The sequence below is a fragment of the Curcuma longa genome, chromosome 12 (assembly GCF_044706935.1).
Source record: "Curcuma longa cultivar G26 ecotype Majalengka, Jawa Barat chromosome 12, ITB_CL_G26_1.1, whole genome shotgun sequence".
In the NCBI taxonomy this organism is placed as follows: Eukaryota; Viridiplantae; Streptophyta; class Magnoliopsida; order Zingiberales; family Zingiberaceae; genus Curcuma; species Curcuma longa.
The window spans coordinates 10,457,669-10,475,203 of NC_133872.1; the positions used below are offsets into that span (position 1 = coordinate 10,457,669).

Consider the following 17,535-nt stretch of genomic DNA (forward strand, 5'->3'; position numbering starts at 1 on the left):
AGACCTCTGTTATTATAATTATGCACTCTTAATCCCGATGTAATAAATGGGCACCTATACTTAGTAATTATTGCTTTGATTTACCAAAGGGTGAGATCTTTCCGTCAGATCAAATATTCTCGGTAAGTTGGGTGATGTTACTATTTATACGGTGTGCCATTAATTATAGAAGGAATCCGTGTCCCAGTAGGGCTGATGATGTCCCCTTGGAGAGCTCATAAGGATTGTCAAGTCAAATCTTGCAAGTGGACTTGGTCCGGCTGACAATAAGGTTGAGTGGTACTATTCAAGGTCTTAGATGTCGATTATTGAGTTGTCAGTGAACTCAGATAATTGACGGACATACGATATCTTAAACACGGGGAGCAATGCATAAAATAATAAGAAGGAACCCATAACGTAATTTGGGGATTGGATTGGTAGTGCAACAATGATCCTCTAGTGGAATGGATCGTTGTTGATGGATGTAGGTGTGTATTCGGGGTTGAATACGGGATCCGAAACCCATCAGAAGGCCAGATCCAATACCTCCTCGAGGTCCCCACTGTAGCCTAAAGACATCTTCAAAAGGATGCAATCAAACGGATGAGATTAGTTCTCAGCCGTCGGATGAGATTTAATCTCGACCGTTGGATGAGATTAGTTCTCGACCGTAGGATGAGTTAATGGATGAGATCAGCTTGTATCCGTGGGATTAGATCAAGTTGCATCCATTGGATCGAAATAAATAAAGAGGAATAGAAGAGAATAGATTAGAACCGTTGGATGAGATTAAGTCGCGTCCGATGGACGAGATCTCTCCGGTTCGGTTTTAATTCTCTTTGGAAGGAAGAACCGGTTCACGAGGTGAACCAGAGTTGGTTCATTGAACCACACGCCCAAGGGATTAGATCAGGGCCGTTGGATCGAATCAATTAAGTTATATTAAAGAAGATTATATTAGAACCGTTAGATGAGATTAAGTTGCATCCGACGGATGAGATCTCTTCGGTTCGGTTTTATTTTCTATCTTAATATAAAATTGGTTCAAGGATTAAACCAATCCCATCCATAAAGTGGCCGGCCACTTTAGATGTGGATGAGATTGATTTGGTTTTTTTTTTAAAAGGAAAAACCAAATTAAAAAGATCCGACGGTTGCAATCTATTTAATTGGCTGAGATTTAAATAATTCTGGAATTTGGAATTGGTTATAAAAATTATTCCAAATTAGAATTAATTAATTATGGCCGGCCAATATAAAGATTGGATAAGGTTGATTTCATTTTTTTTATAAAAAGGAAAAACCAAATCAAAAAGATCCAACGGTGGAAAACCAAGCAAGTTAATCTAAAGGCTAGATAAGAAATAATTCTATAAGTTTGGAATTGGTTTATAGAATCAATCCAAATTAGAAAAATTTCTTAATAAGCAAGAAAGGCTTGGTCTTGGCGTGAGGCTATAAAAGGGAGAGGGGGTGGGCGGCACAAAGCAATCCAAGAGAGAAGAGAAGAGGTTCGAAACGAGAAATTTCTCTCCTTCCCTTTGGTGCCGCCGCCCATCTTCTTCTTCTTCCTTCTCCTTTTCTTTTTCTTCCTCCTCCACCGCCCCTTCTCCTTCTTCTCTTAAGGTGGCCGAACTCCTCCTCCAAGGAAGTGGCCGGATCCAAGCAAAGAGACGAGACAAGGCGAAGTTGCTGCGAGAAGAAGAAAGTCGATCCAAGGCTTCATCATCCGGAGGTTGCAGTTCTTTGTTTCTGGAGGATCGTTGTCCACCCAACGTCCAGGAAGAAGAAAGGAATACAGCGGAAGGCTCCGAGGTCATCAACAAGGTTCTGGTAAAATTTATATTTTTCCGCAGTTTTAATTTTACCTAGAACTAGTATAGAAACCGTAGTTAGTAATTTAGGAATCGGCGATCCTGAAGGATCGATTGACTTAGTCTTTTGTAGACTTTGTCAATTGATCCAGGCGGGATAAAATTTTTGTCCTGTGGGGTTCTATGCTTTTCGGAGCGGATAGAATCCGGATCGCAGGACGGAGATCCAGAACGCCAACATGTAAATGAAAATGCAACGAATTAATAAAATGCAATGGAAACTAAATTATCTCCTAATCTAAAAATGCAACACAACTCAAAGTATCAACAAATGCATCTAACCTTGAAATATGTCATCCCTAATTATAAAATGCAAATTCAAATCAAGTCTAAGGAAACAAATCTAAAACAGCTCCAATGAGCAAACAATCCAAATCAAAAGACTAAGTATTCAAACTAAGCAACAAATCAATAGCATGAATTGCAATGTAAGGAAACCAAAATGTTTAGACTGAGCAATGTAAGGAATTCAAGTAAGCTGATCTAAATCTCAAATCACATTAACTAATCAAAGGTAATTGACTACAACTCCAATTGATGCAAGAACTAAGATATGACCTAGCCGATTAACAATTTGAATCTCAAACAAGGAATTAATATGGAATAGTAACTCAGAGTTTCAGTGTAACAGAGACAAGCTTAAGCTGAAATTGTAGCTAAACAACACTAGATTAAACCAAAACAAGCTTAACTAACAAGAGGAATTAACCACACGAAATCAATTTAAGAGTTGGATAGAAAATCTGTTAACAACAATCACAATTGGAATTTAAATGCAGAAATCAGAAATAAGCAAAATAGCAAGATTCAGAAACATAGAAATGCATCCAGCCTTCCCCTTTTCCAATGTTTCTTCTCAACTTGGTGTCAATCAAGCTGGTGAATCCACAATGTGGCTTCAATAATCCCTCTGGAGTCTTCAACGTGGTCGCTGGTGTGGTTTGCTCGCTACCCGAACACTGAAAAGCCCAGAAAAATCCTCTCCGACGCTAACAGAGTCCTGCACAAAGCTGTTTGGAGCTGCAAAAACCGGATTCCTTGTCTTCTACTTGCTCCGTTCGATTTGCTGATGATATAGGAGTGCTCCACGATCCTCAGAGAACCCCTCAAAAGATTGCGGCTTTAGATTGCGCTGTGGATGGCCGGAACAAGCAGAAATAGGGGTGATGGCCGTCGGAGAAACCCTAGTCGTCACACCTTGTCCAACTGCCGGATTTCACCTAATCGACCGACTTTGGACTCCTCAAGGACCAAGGATTGCAATGGAATCGGTTTGGATAGATGGAGCTTGTTGTATCAGTACGTCGCCGAGTAAAGTATTGCGCGGGTGGGAACGATGAACAGTGGTGCAACCACTGTTCATCGCTTATTATTTCAGCTTTTATCCCTCTGATTAATCAAGCAATCTGAGCCGTCCGTTTCTGATCCTGTGGAAAAGGATCTGGGGTTTTAGAGAAGCTTAGGGTTTGTGGAAAATGATAGATCTTGATCGGGCTTGAGTTAGGTCATGTCATAAATGTGGCTTGATCAATTTGGGCAAACTTGGCTCGATTTGATCACGGTTGATAACTGACATTTTTACCGGATAAATTAGGATTAGATTGGGTAATTTTTAATTATATTTCATGCTATAAATGAGATTTTGGACTGATTCTTTATCTGGATGAATTTTTAAAGCTTATTTTATTTTTCATTAATTTATAAAAAATTTTGGATATTAATTTGGGTATTTGTTTTTGCAGGAAAATAAGATGGAAATAACAATATTGGATGTTCAATTTGAAAGAAAAATCAAGTCTGGTTCGAGTTGGACTCAAATCGCATTCAATTGACTCAACCAGATTTAAAATTGGGCTCTAATTTGATTTGAATCAATTAAATCAGCCTTTAAATTGGCTCAACCCAATACACAGCCAACCCAAAATATTGGATTTAGCCCAAATTCAGTTGATTCAGCACACATCCAGTTGATTCAACCAGCCCAAGCCGAATCAGCTGAGCCAAATTTCATTTGACTCAGCCAATTTCAATTTGGTTCAGTTGATATCAGCCCAATCCAATGCATAGTCCGGTTTAATGGAATTCAGTTCAGCCGAAATTAATGGTTCAAACCCACTACAGATTAAAGCCCAATCAAATTTGATTAGGTTTAATAAAACTCGGTTCAAATCAGATTTCTCCAGCGCCGGTTCACCGAAGGCTTTAAAAGGGAAAAGCTAGCTCACAACAGAGGAGGGCTCACTCATGATTTTGGGAAGCTACAGTGCTTCCCAAATCGCGAGCACTATTTATCGTCTCCTCGTCGCCGCAGTGATCCTAAGCCCTATTGCGTGCTCCGCCGTCCCCTTCCTTCTTTGATCAGCGCAAAGTAAGGGTGCAACTACCTTCGATTGCTGAGCATCGACGCCGTTGAGGGTTTTTATCGTGAGCTCCGGTAATACCTTCTTCCTTCCTCTGTCGTTTATTCTTGCCGTTGTGAGTGGTTCTCCAGCGACGGCAGCCGACGACAGCTCGATTCTTCGCCTCCTCAGAAGCGCCGGAGTTTGCTGCTCCTGTCTGTGGTTCAGCAGGGTTCCACCGAACTCTGTCTATGGTTTAGCAAAGGTCATCGGTCGTCTTCGTCGCCACTGTCACTGGAAATGGGCCAAGTAAGGGTTAGTTTTCAGTTCCTTTTCCTGATTGTTCTGTCTGTGGTTCAGCAGGGCATCAGACCAGCGTCTGAGGACTCGAGCCTTCGTCTTCTCCGTTCTCGCCGTTGTGGGTGGTTGCTCCAACGCGCATCACCGTCCCATTGCTGCTATTAATCAAAAATTATTGATGTTTTGCTGTTCTGTACCGATTGGAAGAGGGAAGATAACCCTAAATCCATTCTTCTCTGTTAATACTCTGTTAGTTTGCTTTGGTTTCTGCTTGTTTCACTTACGACACCAAAACTCCCCCTATGAAGAAATTGTTTCTTAACCCTAACTGTAACTCTAATTTCTAACCTTAACCATAACTATGATCTTAATTTCTAACCTTGATTCTAATTCTGTGTTGTTTGGTTCTGATAGCATGTAGTGTTTGGATTGTTAGTGAGAGCCCTAGAGCCAATCATATGATGATTGTTGTATGGACTCATTGTATCATATTTCTATTTATAAAGGCATTTCATTTTGGTTATTATACTTACTTGTATTAGTGCCAAATAACTAAGTATAGTAGTGTCCTTGAGTAGATCGTTCATATCTATATCAATCGATTGGTTGAATCGATAGTGAGATGATATAGAGAACACTACTCTTAATGATTCCTAGTCAAGTATTAACATTCAGGGACAATGTTAATGCGACGAGACTAGCATGTAGGTCAACACGATGACTTGATCTCACAAGTTATGGATATGAGATATCAAGTTGACACATGGGTATGCATTGGAGAATGTATACTGAATGACCCGCTATGAGAAAGTATCATGGATCGTTATATGAGTGTCATATACTTTCTTATGTGGCTATTAGTATGACTATTAGTCCTTGGACCTGAAGTCACCATGGTTCCCTACATAAGGAGTTACTTACTTTGGCTTCGTCAAACGTCACCCGTAACTGGGTGGACTATAAAGGCGATTACTGGGTATGTAACAAATTATGCGGAGGGATGTGAGTGATGTAGATGGGATCTATCCCTCCTATATAACGGGAGTGATATCATAGTTCTTGATAGAGTAAGACCACTAAGTGCATGGTCATGCCCAAATGAGTCAACATGAGATGTTGAGCTTGTTTGATTGGAGTGAGTCTACTTGGAGTTCAAGACATAGATTGATTAGAGGATGACACGGTCTATGCCTCGGTTTGATCAATCATGATATCAAGGATAGAAGGACATTGTCACATATTGTGAAGAGTCACAATTAGTAGTCACAATGGTGATGTTGGATCTCAACATTCTTGTAACTTGGGTAGTAGTGATGTGTTGCTAGATACCGCTCACTACTTATGTTTCTAAATGAGTTTAGGAGCATTGCCAACGTTACAAGAACCTATAGGGTCACACACAAAGGGCAATTAGATGGAGTTTAGGTTCATATGATGGACCAAGAGGATTAGGTTCATATGATGAACCAAGTTGGATTAATGGTAATCCAAATTAGACTAGTTGAGTTGGACTCAATTTGATTCATGTGTTGAATGAGTCTAATTTAAATTATGATTCATTGGATCAATTTAAATCAATGAATATGGTTCATTAAATTTAAATTGACTTGAATCAATGGCTAGATTTGATCAACCATTAAGATGAGAGGTCAAGATGAGAAGGAAGATGAAGAGTCAAGTTTGACTTGACTAGGTGCCACTTCATTGTGACTTGGCATGGGGCCAGCCAATGATGATGGTCCACATCATCAAAGGCTACATTATTGTGTGCCACATCATGAGGTAGACAAAGAGCCATGTGCCACCTCATGAAGAAAACCAAGAGCCATGTCTCTTGGTGTTACATGGAGGTATATAAATCTCCATTAAGTGGCCGACCACTAGGTGTGATCTTGTGAATGCCATTTTGCTTCTTCTTCCTCCTTGTGTTCTTGCTCTCTCATCCCTCTCCTCTAGCCTTGGCCGAAACCTCAAGTGGGTGCTAGCACACTCAAGGGCTTTCGTCTCCATCCAATTGCTTGTGTGGATATCGATAGAGGAGTGTACACTTGACACTCTAGGAGATCCGGCACCTTTTGGACGAGCGGGATAAGCGAAGGGCTTCGCATCGAGGGTAATGATCTCTAAACATGTAGATCTAGAGTAGATCTAAGAGTAGAAACCATGTATGTGTAATATTATTATTTTCGCACGGATCCGGTGGCATGGACTTCGGGGTTTCCGCAACGCAAAAAGCGGTTTTTTGTGGTCTGAAAAATCCAACATGGATGTTGGTTTGAATTGGATGAAATTTTGTTGATGTTTTAGTTGTGGGATTGATTGTGAATGTAACTGAATGTTGCAATTGGATAACATGAGGTTTCTGTAGCTGGTTAAAGTCAAGTGTTTGATTTATGTGGAGGAAGTTTCAATTGTGGGCTATGATATGTTCAACTATTTGATATAAATCCCAAGTTGCTGTTGGATCTTAAGTATGAATGAATTCATGGTATGCCATGGGATGTTTGGATAGTATAGTTTGTTACAACCGGTTGAGAATGCTTTAGTTGTTGAAATCAATGTGCACATGAATTTAGTGTTGTTGTGTGGTGTGTTTTTGTACAACTTCTGATATCAATGAATTGATTGGGATGCTATAATGAGTTAATAAGATGGTGTTTAATATGTGGGTAATTTTTAGGATTGTAGAATTCAGTTGTATTATTCATGTTGTTTGTATGATATTGTAAATGTATGTTGTAAGTATGTTGCATGTGTGTTGTTGTATGATAGATGATGTAGAATTCAGGATCTATGTTTGTACATGTGTATGAATGAAAATTATGTTATATTGTGAAACTGTGTCAATGAACAGAATTCATGTAATAGACCATTGTTTTGATAAATAGAATAAAGTTGTTGAATTATCTGAATAAGTGAATGAAGTGTTACCCTATTCTTTATTGTATTCATAATTGTTATGTATAATATTGTGTGTATGATTTGTAATTGTAATGTATGATTAGGTTGTACTTTGTATGATTATATTCTTTTGTATGATTAGATAATTAGGAATGAATAAAACACAATAAATACCCCGCACTAAATGTCTAGGATAAACTTCCAATCATTGAGTTCGAGAGAGACGACCCGGACCTTTCTGTATCACTTAAGGTGATAGTTAGGGGTTTGGTAAATAAATAATTAATTAATTTTGATGGGTGTGAATGACAACAAATAAGGGAATAAAATATATAAATAAAACATCCCACAAACACACCCACATCTGCGGTTGAGCTCGATCTTGGTCCAATTTGAGCCCAACAATCGATTAAACTCAATTAATACAAAAATTCATTGTCAAATCATGGAAATTATAATCAAATATCAAATTATATAATATAGCACAAATATGATCAAATTGATTCATTATGCAATTTATTTTCATGCAAGAACTCAAAAATGAATCGATTACAATGCATACAAACTCTAACTCATCAACGGTCCTCTGTTTTGGCCTGGTGAAGAAGGAAAAACACAACGGTTTCCTCTAGCTGGCGACGCGAAGAGGAGACGCCGATGGCTGGGGATGAAACGGCGTATGCGATGAAGCATGGGAGCACGCGGCGGTGCGCGGTCGACGCGTACACGCGGGTCGGGAAGAAACTCACGGGGAGAAGACAATAAACGGAAAAATCACGAGTTGGGTTTTATTGAGGAGCTACAGTAATCTCTTTTAGGTTTAGCTCGTGAATTGGTTTTAAGAATAAACCAAAAATAAAGACCTAATTCAGATTAAATCGAATTGGGTTATTGTAGCAAACCAAATTTATGTTGGGGCAATTTTGCCCCAAGTGATTTGGATTTTGATGTTTAGCTAAATCAGTTTAAGTTAGGCAATGTTGGTGATCTAACGTGTGTGAATTGAGCTCACAGGAAAGTCCAGGTTGGAAGACTTGGCAAATGATGAAGTCCCGGAGGCGCAAATGGTGACCTCTTGGCAAAGGTGAAGTCCCAGAGGCGCGACCTCTTGGCAAATGGTGAAGTCCCGGAGGTGCGGCCTCTTGGCAAAGGAAGACTTAGCACGACAAAGTTGAGGGAAACGTCTCAAGCTAGTGCAAGGAAGGGCACGAGGCTTGTGGAAGGCGTTTGAAGGCTTGCGTCAAGGCTAAGAGTTGAAGAAGAAGCTGAAAGGGGAGTTTCAGCTTGGTCAGTCAACTGGAATTGTGATTCAGTCAACTGATCAGGAGTTTCAGTCGACTGGAATTGTGATTCAGTCGACTGATCAGAGTTTCAGTCGACTGGACTGTAGTTTCACCAGACTGCATGACCGAAGCGCACAGTGCACAGATCAGTCGAGTGAGCAGTCGACTGGCAGTCGACTGGTCGAGTGAGCAGTCGATTGGTAGACTACCGTTGGGTGACAACTGGCATATTAAATGCATATTAAAGAGCCGTTGGAAGCCCATCAGTCGACTGGCCCTAGGAGCAGTCGACTGATGCACGGAATTCTATAAAAATGCAGTTTGACGATTGGAGAAGGAGCGATTTATTCTTCTATATTCTTGCACGAACTCCAATCATTGTAAACTTGATTCCTCTTCCTCTAAACTTCACTATCAATCTTGTACAAGGAAGAGATCCATTTGTAAAGGTTTCTCCGCCTTCAAAGTGCTCTTTGAAAAGGAGAAGTTTCATAGTGGAAAGATCGTGTGGTGTGTGGATCCTTGGACTAGTCACCTCGTTGAGGTGGATACCAAGTAAATAACCGGGTTAGTGATTGTTCTTGTCTTTTATTATTATTATTTTACTTTCGCTAACAATCTCGCAGAGAAAGATCGAAAAACGCTATTCACCCCCCCTCTAGCAAACGCCTCGATCCCAACAACTTGGTTCGCTTGGTTCACTAACCAAATAACCTCCGATTTGACTCAAACTAGTTTTGTTTAATTCATCTTCGCAAGATGAATATCCTCATCGCATCTGTTCTGCCAAAATATCTTCCATCACGAACCAAATCAAGTTGGTTCAATTTGAGTTGAACTTGAATCATTTGGTTCACTAACCAAACGACCTTTGATTTGAACGAAATTAATTTTGATCATTTCGTCTTTGTAAGACGAATTCTATGTTGGGTCCCCAAGGATGTCTGCATCTCCACAATGACATGATATTGTCCACTTTGGGCCTAAGCCCTCATGGCTTTGTTATGCTTGTGGAGCACTATCTCCAAAAGGCCTCATATCAATGGAGATATCTTCCATCCTTTTAAACCCATGATCTTTTCCATGTGTTATAGATGTGGGACTATGTTTGCACCTTTGCAACCCAACAATCCCCCCTCAAACAAAGGACCACAGGCTCCCCTCAAACGGAAAGCCTCCGTTTGATGTCTGAATCTTCGACCCACCAGGACTTCCTGCCCAGCCGCAACCAGGACTTCCTGCCCCTCGGTCCACTCGACCTACTAGGACTTCCTGCCCGATGTCTGGTCCTTCTTGATTCAAAGATAGGAGCCCCCACTTTCTTTGTTTTTAAGGTTCAACCCACATGGTTAGATCCGGATCATGACTCATCCGGCGGTTAGTCCGGTGAAGAGCGGCCTCGCTCTGATACCAATTGTTGGGTCCCCAAGGATGTCTGCATCTCCACAATGACATGATATTGTCCACTTTGGGCCTAAGCCCTCATGGCTTTGCTCTTGGGCTCTTCCCAAAAGGCCTCATATCAATGGAGATATCTTCCATCCTTTTAAACCCATGATCTTTTCCATGTGTTATAGATGTGGGACTATGTTTGCACCTTTGCAACCCAACATTCTATCATATTGTACTTTGTCCGGTCCAATCGGACTTTATTTCTCTCGTTCTGAGAATCCACTTCTCAAACTCGTTTTAAGTCATTCGGAGAACTTGCAGTGCATATGACCCAATAGGTTCCCGGTTATGTTAGCCGTCTGTAATTAACCATTAATTACGAAACGATCATGAGTGACACCTAGTAGTACATTATGATCCCCAATTGATCAAAAAATCAATGATTGATTCTAGAACATCTTTTAAACCCTTCAGCAACTACACTGAATTGTGCCTTGTTCCTTTCACCGTCTTATGCCTGTTTGGTTCGGAACATGGTTTGTGTCGGTCTCCACTAGGATGACTACGTCACACCTAGCTCAAGCTGCTTTCTTATCCTGTGAATTCAAGTTACTTGTACATGTGTCCAAGAGTATTGTACTCTTGACATGTAATGCTTTAGCCAAAGAGTTTTAGTAACAATCCTAACAAGCGACCGCATGATATATGCCTCCTTTTTCAAGGAGCAGTGAATCCTCTGTGGACTATTTGAACACATTCGGGTACTTTGGCTTATACCCAATCATCGTGGGTCCACACCTCCTCGGAGATACTTAAGATGTCAAAGTATAAGCCTCCATGACCAAGGTGACTTGAATACCGCAAGTGAAAGGAAGCTCGCACTTAAGCTGAATTGAGATCTTTATTGACATATGTATAGAACCATATGAAGTTTCAAGACAGGTCACTCCAATGAACTGGTTACCTTTAACCAGCATCCACGTTTAACTCTCAACATCCAATGTCTCCAGCAGTGAGATCGGCTGCTTGGCTAATCAAGGAGTTTAAACGTGCTAGTCTCAACAGAATCGATGATGCCCGTGTTCATCAATTCCTCAACTAGGGATAATTTTAATACATTCATAATTGCACATGTAGAGATGCTCACGAGTTGTAATCCAATCACAAATTCTCTCATACTATGAATAGTATTGCAGACATTCAGTATTTGAGTTTAAGATCTAATCAAACACATATGTAATGTGCACTCAAATAGTGAATTACTATTTATCCAATAAATAGTATAACCGTAAGACGATTGCCTTAGGACACCTCTCAAATCTAACAGACTCCCACTTGACCTAAGGCCAATCACTATGATATCCAATATCACGCGCCTCTATGCGTTCCTCAAAAGTACTTTTAGGTAGAGGTTAAAAGATCCGCAAGGTTCCTTTTGGTGGGATACTTCTCGAAATGTATTTCTCTTCTACATATGATCTTTCTGATCTATTGATTTTACCAAAGCACGTGTTTGGATCAACGATGAGACCTAGGTTCCATCGCTTACGCGATTGCTCCATTATTATCGCAGTAAGCAAATAATGCTTCAACAATGGTTGAAACAATTTTAAGTTCAGAAATGAACTTACTGATCCAAACCGCTTCGTTTGCTGCTTCACAAGCTGCAATTGTATCTTATTTGAAATATTTTTAACTTATTACGCCATAATTTAAAATGAATATATACCCAAACTGAGACTCGGAATCATCCTGGTCTGTCTAATAGCTGGCATCAGTATACCTGCGTATAACCATATCATATTCTCTATATATCAAGACTAAATTCTTATTTCTTCGCAAGTACTTTAAGAATTATCTTGACAGCCATCCAATGATTCATTCCTAGATATGATCGGTATCCGCTTATGACACTTAGAAACATGATACGTCGGACTATCGTACACATCATAACATACATGATTGATCCTTTTGCCGGAGCATGAGATGTTATTCATGTAAATCCTCTCGTCTTTTGTCCGTGGACACGTAGACTTCGAAAGGTGAACCTTTCTTGAATTCAAGCATGCTAAACCGCTTTTAGCACTTTGTCTATATGTATAGACTGCGAAAGACCAAGCAACCTCTTCCTATCTCTATAGATCTTAATCTCGAGGATTCAGACCGCTTCTCTCATGTCTTTCATAGAGAACATTTGACTAACTATAATTTGACTAATTGCAGAACAGACATATCATTTCTTTTCATCAATATATTATCAATATATAATTATTGGAATATGATCGCACTCCCACTAACCTCTTTATATACAAAGGGTTCGTTAGATTTTTGTGAGAAATCAAACTCTTTGATTATCTCATCAAAACGAATATTCCACCAAATTCTAAACTTGAATTTAATGAAATCCATTTTTGACTTTATGGTTGTTAACTATTTATCCCTTTTTGAACTTTTCAGAACTTCTTCATAATCAGTAGTTTACTTGTACTCGACGAGTAACACGTCATTTGATTCACTTACAAGAAATCCATATTTCTCTGAAATAATGCGTGTCCTACTGGATCTACGAAAAGACTGTGTCTCAATAGGTTCAGTAGATAGCTCATCACTATAAGCAATCGGTTGTGATTCGCGACTAGGTGTCTTATTAATATCTATTTGAGTCTCTTGAACTTCATGAAGTTCTGACTCTGCTCCCACTGTTTCCTGCAAAAGAAACTCTTCTAGGAATACGGTATGACGTGAAACAAACACTTTTGTTCCACGAGAGAATAAAATTGATAACCCCTCATTTTCTTAGGACATCCAATAAATAGACATTTATCAGATTTGACTTCCTGCTTATCTGATACAGTCCTCTTCACATAAGTAGGACAACCTTATATCTTCAAGTAAGATAAGTGAGGTTTTATTATTCCATATCTCGGATGGATTAGTAGAGACCACCTTGGTTGAGACTCTATTTAACAAGTAAATAGTTGTCTCAAGTGCTTTGCCTAAAATGTTCTTAGAAGAATTGCATGATTTATCTCTAACCTCACCATGTCTAATAAGGTTCGATTTTCGCCTCTCAATAGCCCGTTATACACGGGCGTATACAGCGGAGTCCATTGAGACAATATCCATTGTCTTTTAGATAATCTTGAAACTCTTGACTTAAGTATTCACCACTTCGATCGGATCGAAGTGTTCCAATACTCTTGTCTCAATACCTTGATCGGTCGATTGGAATCTCCATTATGGTCGACTCTGTGCTGACGTGGAGGGTCTTTGATAGACTTCGACTTCTGTTGCGTTTATCCAATCCTGAGTCGCCTAAAATCCACAATCCGATCGCCTGGACTGTCCTATCGACTGGAACCTCAAATAAGGTCGCTTGGATCCGAGCTTGATTTAGCTGTCTTTGTTTGCTTCACTTCTGCCTGCTCCATCTTGCTTCCAACTCCTGGTTTCTGCAAGACAAGCATACAAATATGCAAGCAATCTAAACCTTACCCTAGGTCTAACTTCAGATTTCTAACGAAATCCTGGATTAGTCTGACGTATATCGTTCCACTCCGAGAACGTACCCTTACCCACTCCACTTGGGAGAAGTTTTGCCCCGGACTTGTTGGACTTCCCGCTTAGCCATGGTCCTCGACCCCCAGGAATTTGTTGCTAGGCCCTAGTCCTCCTGACCGCCTAGACTTCACCAAATCTCTAGTCCTCCTGATCGTACTTGCTTGGACTTTGACCATGCTTTTCGGTCCTCCGACACTGCATGGACTTGCACCTTGTGACTTTATTTATCTAATAAATAGTATATTTTCTAAGGTGATTGTTTTAGAATATTTCTCAAATATAACAGTGAAAAACAGATGCAACTTATGACTTCTTTCGTCCAAAAAGTGAGCCCAAATCTTAGGCGAAGGTTATATGGAAGCCCTATCTTATGCCAAAGCATTAGTTCGCGTTGTTGCTCCTTGCACAGGGCCACCTACGCACAAAAGACAAACTGCCATATGAGTCAGGCAAAATTTGTCTGTTGTGCAAACATGATGAGGAGACGCTGGATAACACCTTCTTTGGGTTGTGATTAGCAAAGCTCTTTGGAATAAAGTAAAGACTTGGCTGGACCTAAGACACAAGATGAGCACCTTTGAACGGATGCTGCAGATCTTTCTTCAAAACTATTGAGGTGATGGTCGATTGACTAAAGCTCGCTACTTAATTATGTCTTGTATGATTTTCCTACTATAACAACCTTGCAATAGATGCTAATTTGAGGATGATGTCCCTAATATAGAGAGTTTCGACACACATTTTTCGCTTTATAGACGTCTAATATGTATACTTTTACATGATATATAATCCAATTTATCTTTCCTAAAAAAAAGATGATGAAAAAAATTTGATTCATAACAATAAAAAAGATAAATTTTATTTAAATATAAATAATAATATTATAAGGGATCAAGTTCCCGGATTTAAGAAAATCTATATAATTGATTTCAAATTATTATAATTGTATGAGAGTTATCTTACTTTTATAATAAAAAATTTACTAATTGATTTATCCTTCAAATGATTTATTAGAGTTAGCAGGTCGTCTTTGAACTAGTTGAAAATAGAAAAGTAAGAGGATATAACTGAATGAGATGCCATTATGATATTATTTAAAAATAATTTTTTTAAATAAAATAATAATAATAATAATAATAATAATAATAATAATAATAATAATTATAATAAAAAAACAGATATACTGCAATGAAAGCGCAAATAGAGTCCACAGGCACGAACTAGAAGAGTCCACCTCGAACTCGCCCCTCCCCTTTCTTCTTTCTTTTCACTGCCTCTCGATTCGCTCCTCCGTTGATCGAATCGATTCCGATCTCCTTCAAAATTCAATCCAACGAGTTGCAGACTTGCAGTAGAAGAAGCACAAATTCTGATCTCTGTTCATATTTACGACAATAAGGAGGTTCTGGAGGATGAGGATGAGGATGAGGGAAGAAGATGAAGAAAGCAGTTGGTTCGCGCGCTGGGAAGAGCAGCTGCCGTTGCCGGAGGAGCTCATTCCGCTCTCCCAGGCCCTTATCACTCCCGACCTCGCCCTCGCCTTTGACATCCCCCTCGTGCCCCCAAACCAACCCCCTCCCCCCTCCGATCTCGACTCCTCCGACCTCAACTCCTCGGACCTCATCTCCACCTCCCCCGCCTTCCCCGGCTCCCCCGCCGACGAGGCCGCTCGCACGCTCAAGCGCCCCCGCCTCGTCTGGACGCCGCATCTCCACAAGCGCTTCGTCGACGCCGTCGCCCACCTCGGCATCAAGAACGCCGTCCCCAAGACCATAATGCAGCTAATGAGCGTCGATGGCCTCACCCGCGAGAACGTCGCCAGCCACCTCCAGAAGTACCGCCTCTACCTCAAGCGCATGCAGGGCCTCAGCGGTTCCGGCCCCAGAACCGGAGCCGCGGGGCCGATCTCCGCCGCTGATGCCGCCACTGAGCAACTCTTCGCCAGCGCTCGCATGCCCCAACATTTCCTGAGTCGAGGACCGATCGTGACGCCTGATCCCTTTTCCCCCTACGCCGCCCTGGAGCACCGCCAGCAGATCACATATGCGGTTCCACAGCAGCAGCAGCAGCAGTTGTACCACCAGAGAGATCTGGGACAATGCAGATCGCTGCCGAGCGGAGGAGGGGTCGACCAAAGTTTCGTGAACCACGCCGTGCTTCAATCGGGCATCAATCCGGGAATGGGACTAATGCATTTGACTTCCCAACCGTTTGCAGATGATTCGGAGTCTGCCAGAAGGGGCACCAATGGCGAGAGAAAGGTGTTGACGCTTTTCCCAACTGGTGAGGACTAATCTTTCTTACACTATTACTCACTTGTAGCGGCCTTAACTGAAGAACTAAGCTTATGCTTCCTTCATATGGTTCTTCTTTCCTTTGCCCGCTTAGATAAGCTATCTTCATTTGTTATGCTAGACGCAGAGGAAGATAAGAGGATCACAATGTCCTCATTATCACATTTGAATCGGTGACAATTAAGTCCGCTATCTATGAATATCACTCTAGTAAAAGATCATTCTGTTTCAACATTGTAGATTCTGCTCTGCTTGCAGTGGATATCATATCTCTTTAATAACAATTATCAGGATGTTTGAGTGGAAGGAAATGAATGATTTAAGTAGCAGATAATTCATGTATATTCATACTACTTTTTCTCGAGCCCTGCTTCTACATATGGAAGCTTGTGGCGTGCTAGAGTATGGACTTATGAATCATAAGTTCTTGTTTCCCCTGTCTTATAATGTCTGAAGGTTGCGGTTGTGTTGGTCTGAAGATTATTTTCTTTTATTTTTTTAAGAAGAAGATCAACAGTCTGAAGATGATTTTCAATGTTTTAATTTATTTTATTAGGGAGTGGAATTTCATGGGAATGATACCTAACTATTTAGTAACAGTTGTAAGTAGCTAACTGTTATGTTAAGATGATTGCCATTTGCACCTTGGAGATGTAATGGTAAATTGACTGCTAACTCTATCTGAAACATTTTGGCGTTACCATTAGATATATCTTATTCTTGTTTTATAGCATTATATGAACTTTGATGATTCGATAAGAATTTACTTTGAGTTGATGTCCTATCACACACACATGTTCTCTTTACATTTATGTCGAAGTTGATTTGTTCAATTCTAGATATGTTGCTGGCATTTGCTTCTGGTAGCTTTCTGCATGTGTATTCAGTAGATGATGCTAGATTAAAGTACACACAAATTAGCTATTCTAGCCTTGCATATAGCCAGAGTTCTCTTGCTAATTCCTCACCCCTACAAATATTTACATAATAGAAATTAATATTGAACTATCATTAGTTAATCTAGGAATATGTATAAGATCAGTAACCTCATGTATTCTATTTACGGTTTACCTTACAAGACTTGATTCCTGTCTTAATGTTGGGGAAAATTGGTTTGGTGATTGGTACCTTATAATGTTGATCCTACTCCAAGTTAGTATGCCACACCCACATGGTTGCACCCTAGGTAGCAAAGTCAGTATTTATAAAGATCTGCCACACCCACATGTCTCACGCCAGGTAGCAAAGTTATTTATAAAGATCCGTAGAAAGTTTTTATCATGATTAAGGGCAAGCTCAGTTCAATCTCTTGAGGTATCCATATAGGTGAGTCTATGGAGCTCTCCATATAGGTTGGTCTCCCGAACTCAACATACAACTCGGTTCTTGAGCTCTTTGTGTCACAATGGTCTCATAATGACATGATCTGCGATTCTAGCAATGATCCCTCCATAATCATCATCTCTAGGCAAGTAATGTGCGAAAGGTTGAAGCTGCCATAATTAAATAGCAATTAAGGTCAGATTAACATAAAAAATGACTGAAACAGTTAGAGCAACCCCTATTTTCTTCGAGATCATGGCTTTGCATATTCCACACATCTATCGCA

At 40.2% G+C, this 17,535-nt stretch overlaps 1 protein-coding gene across 1 annotated transcript; it reads left to right on the top strand.

Annotated features, from left to right (window-relative positions):
* Positions 1 to 14,873: 14,873 nt before the first annotated feature.
* On the top strand, positions 14,874 to 16,208 carry LOC141843358 (transcription factor MYBC1-like). The gene has a single exon (XM_074731439.1). It carries the CDS (start codon positions 15,045 to 15,047, stop codon positions 15,924 to 15,926), a length of 882 nt encoding a protein of 293 aa, XP_074587540.1. The 5' UTR covers positions 14,874 to 15,044; the 3' UTR covers positions 15,927 to 16,208.
* Positions 16,209 to 17,535: the final 1,327 nt, after the last annotated feature.

Coding starts and splice junctions, on each gene's coding strand:
- LOC141843358 (XM_074731439.1), top strand. CDS start 15,045: ATGAGGATGAGGATGAGGGAAGAAGATGAAGAAAGCAGTTGGTTCGCG.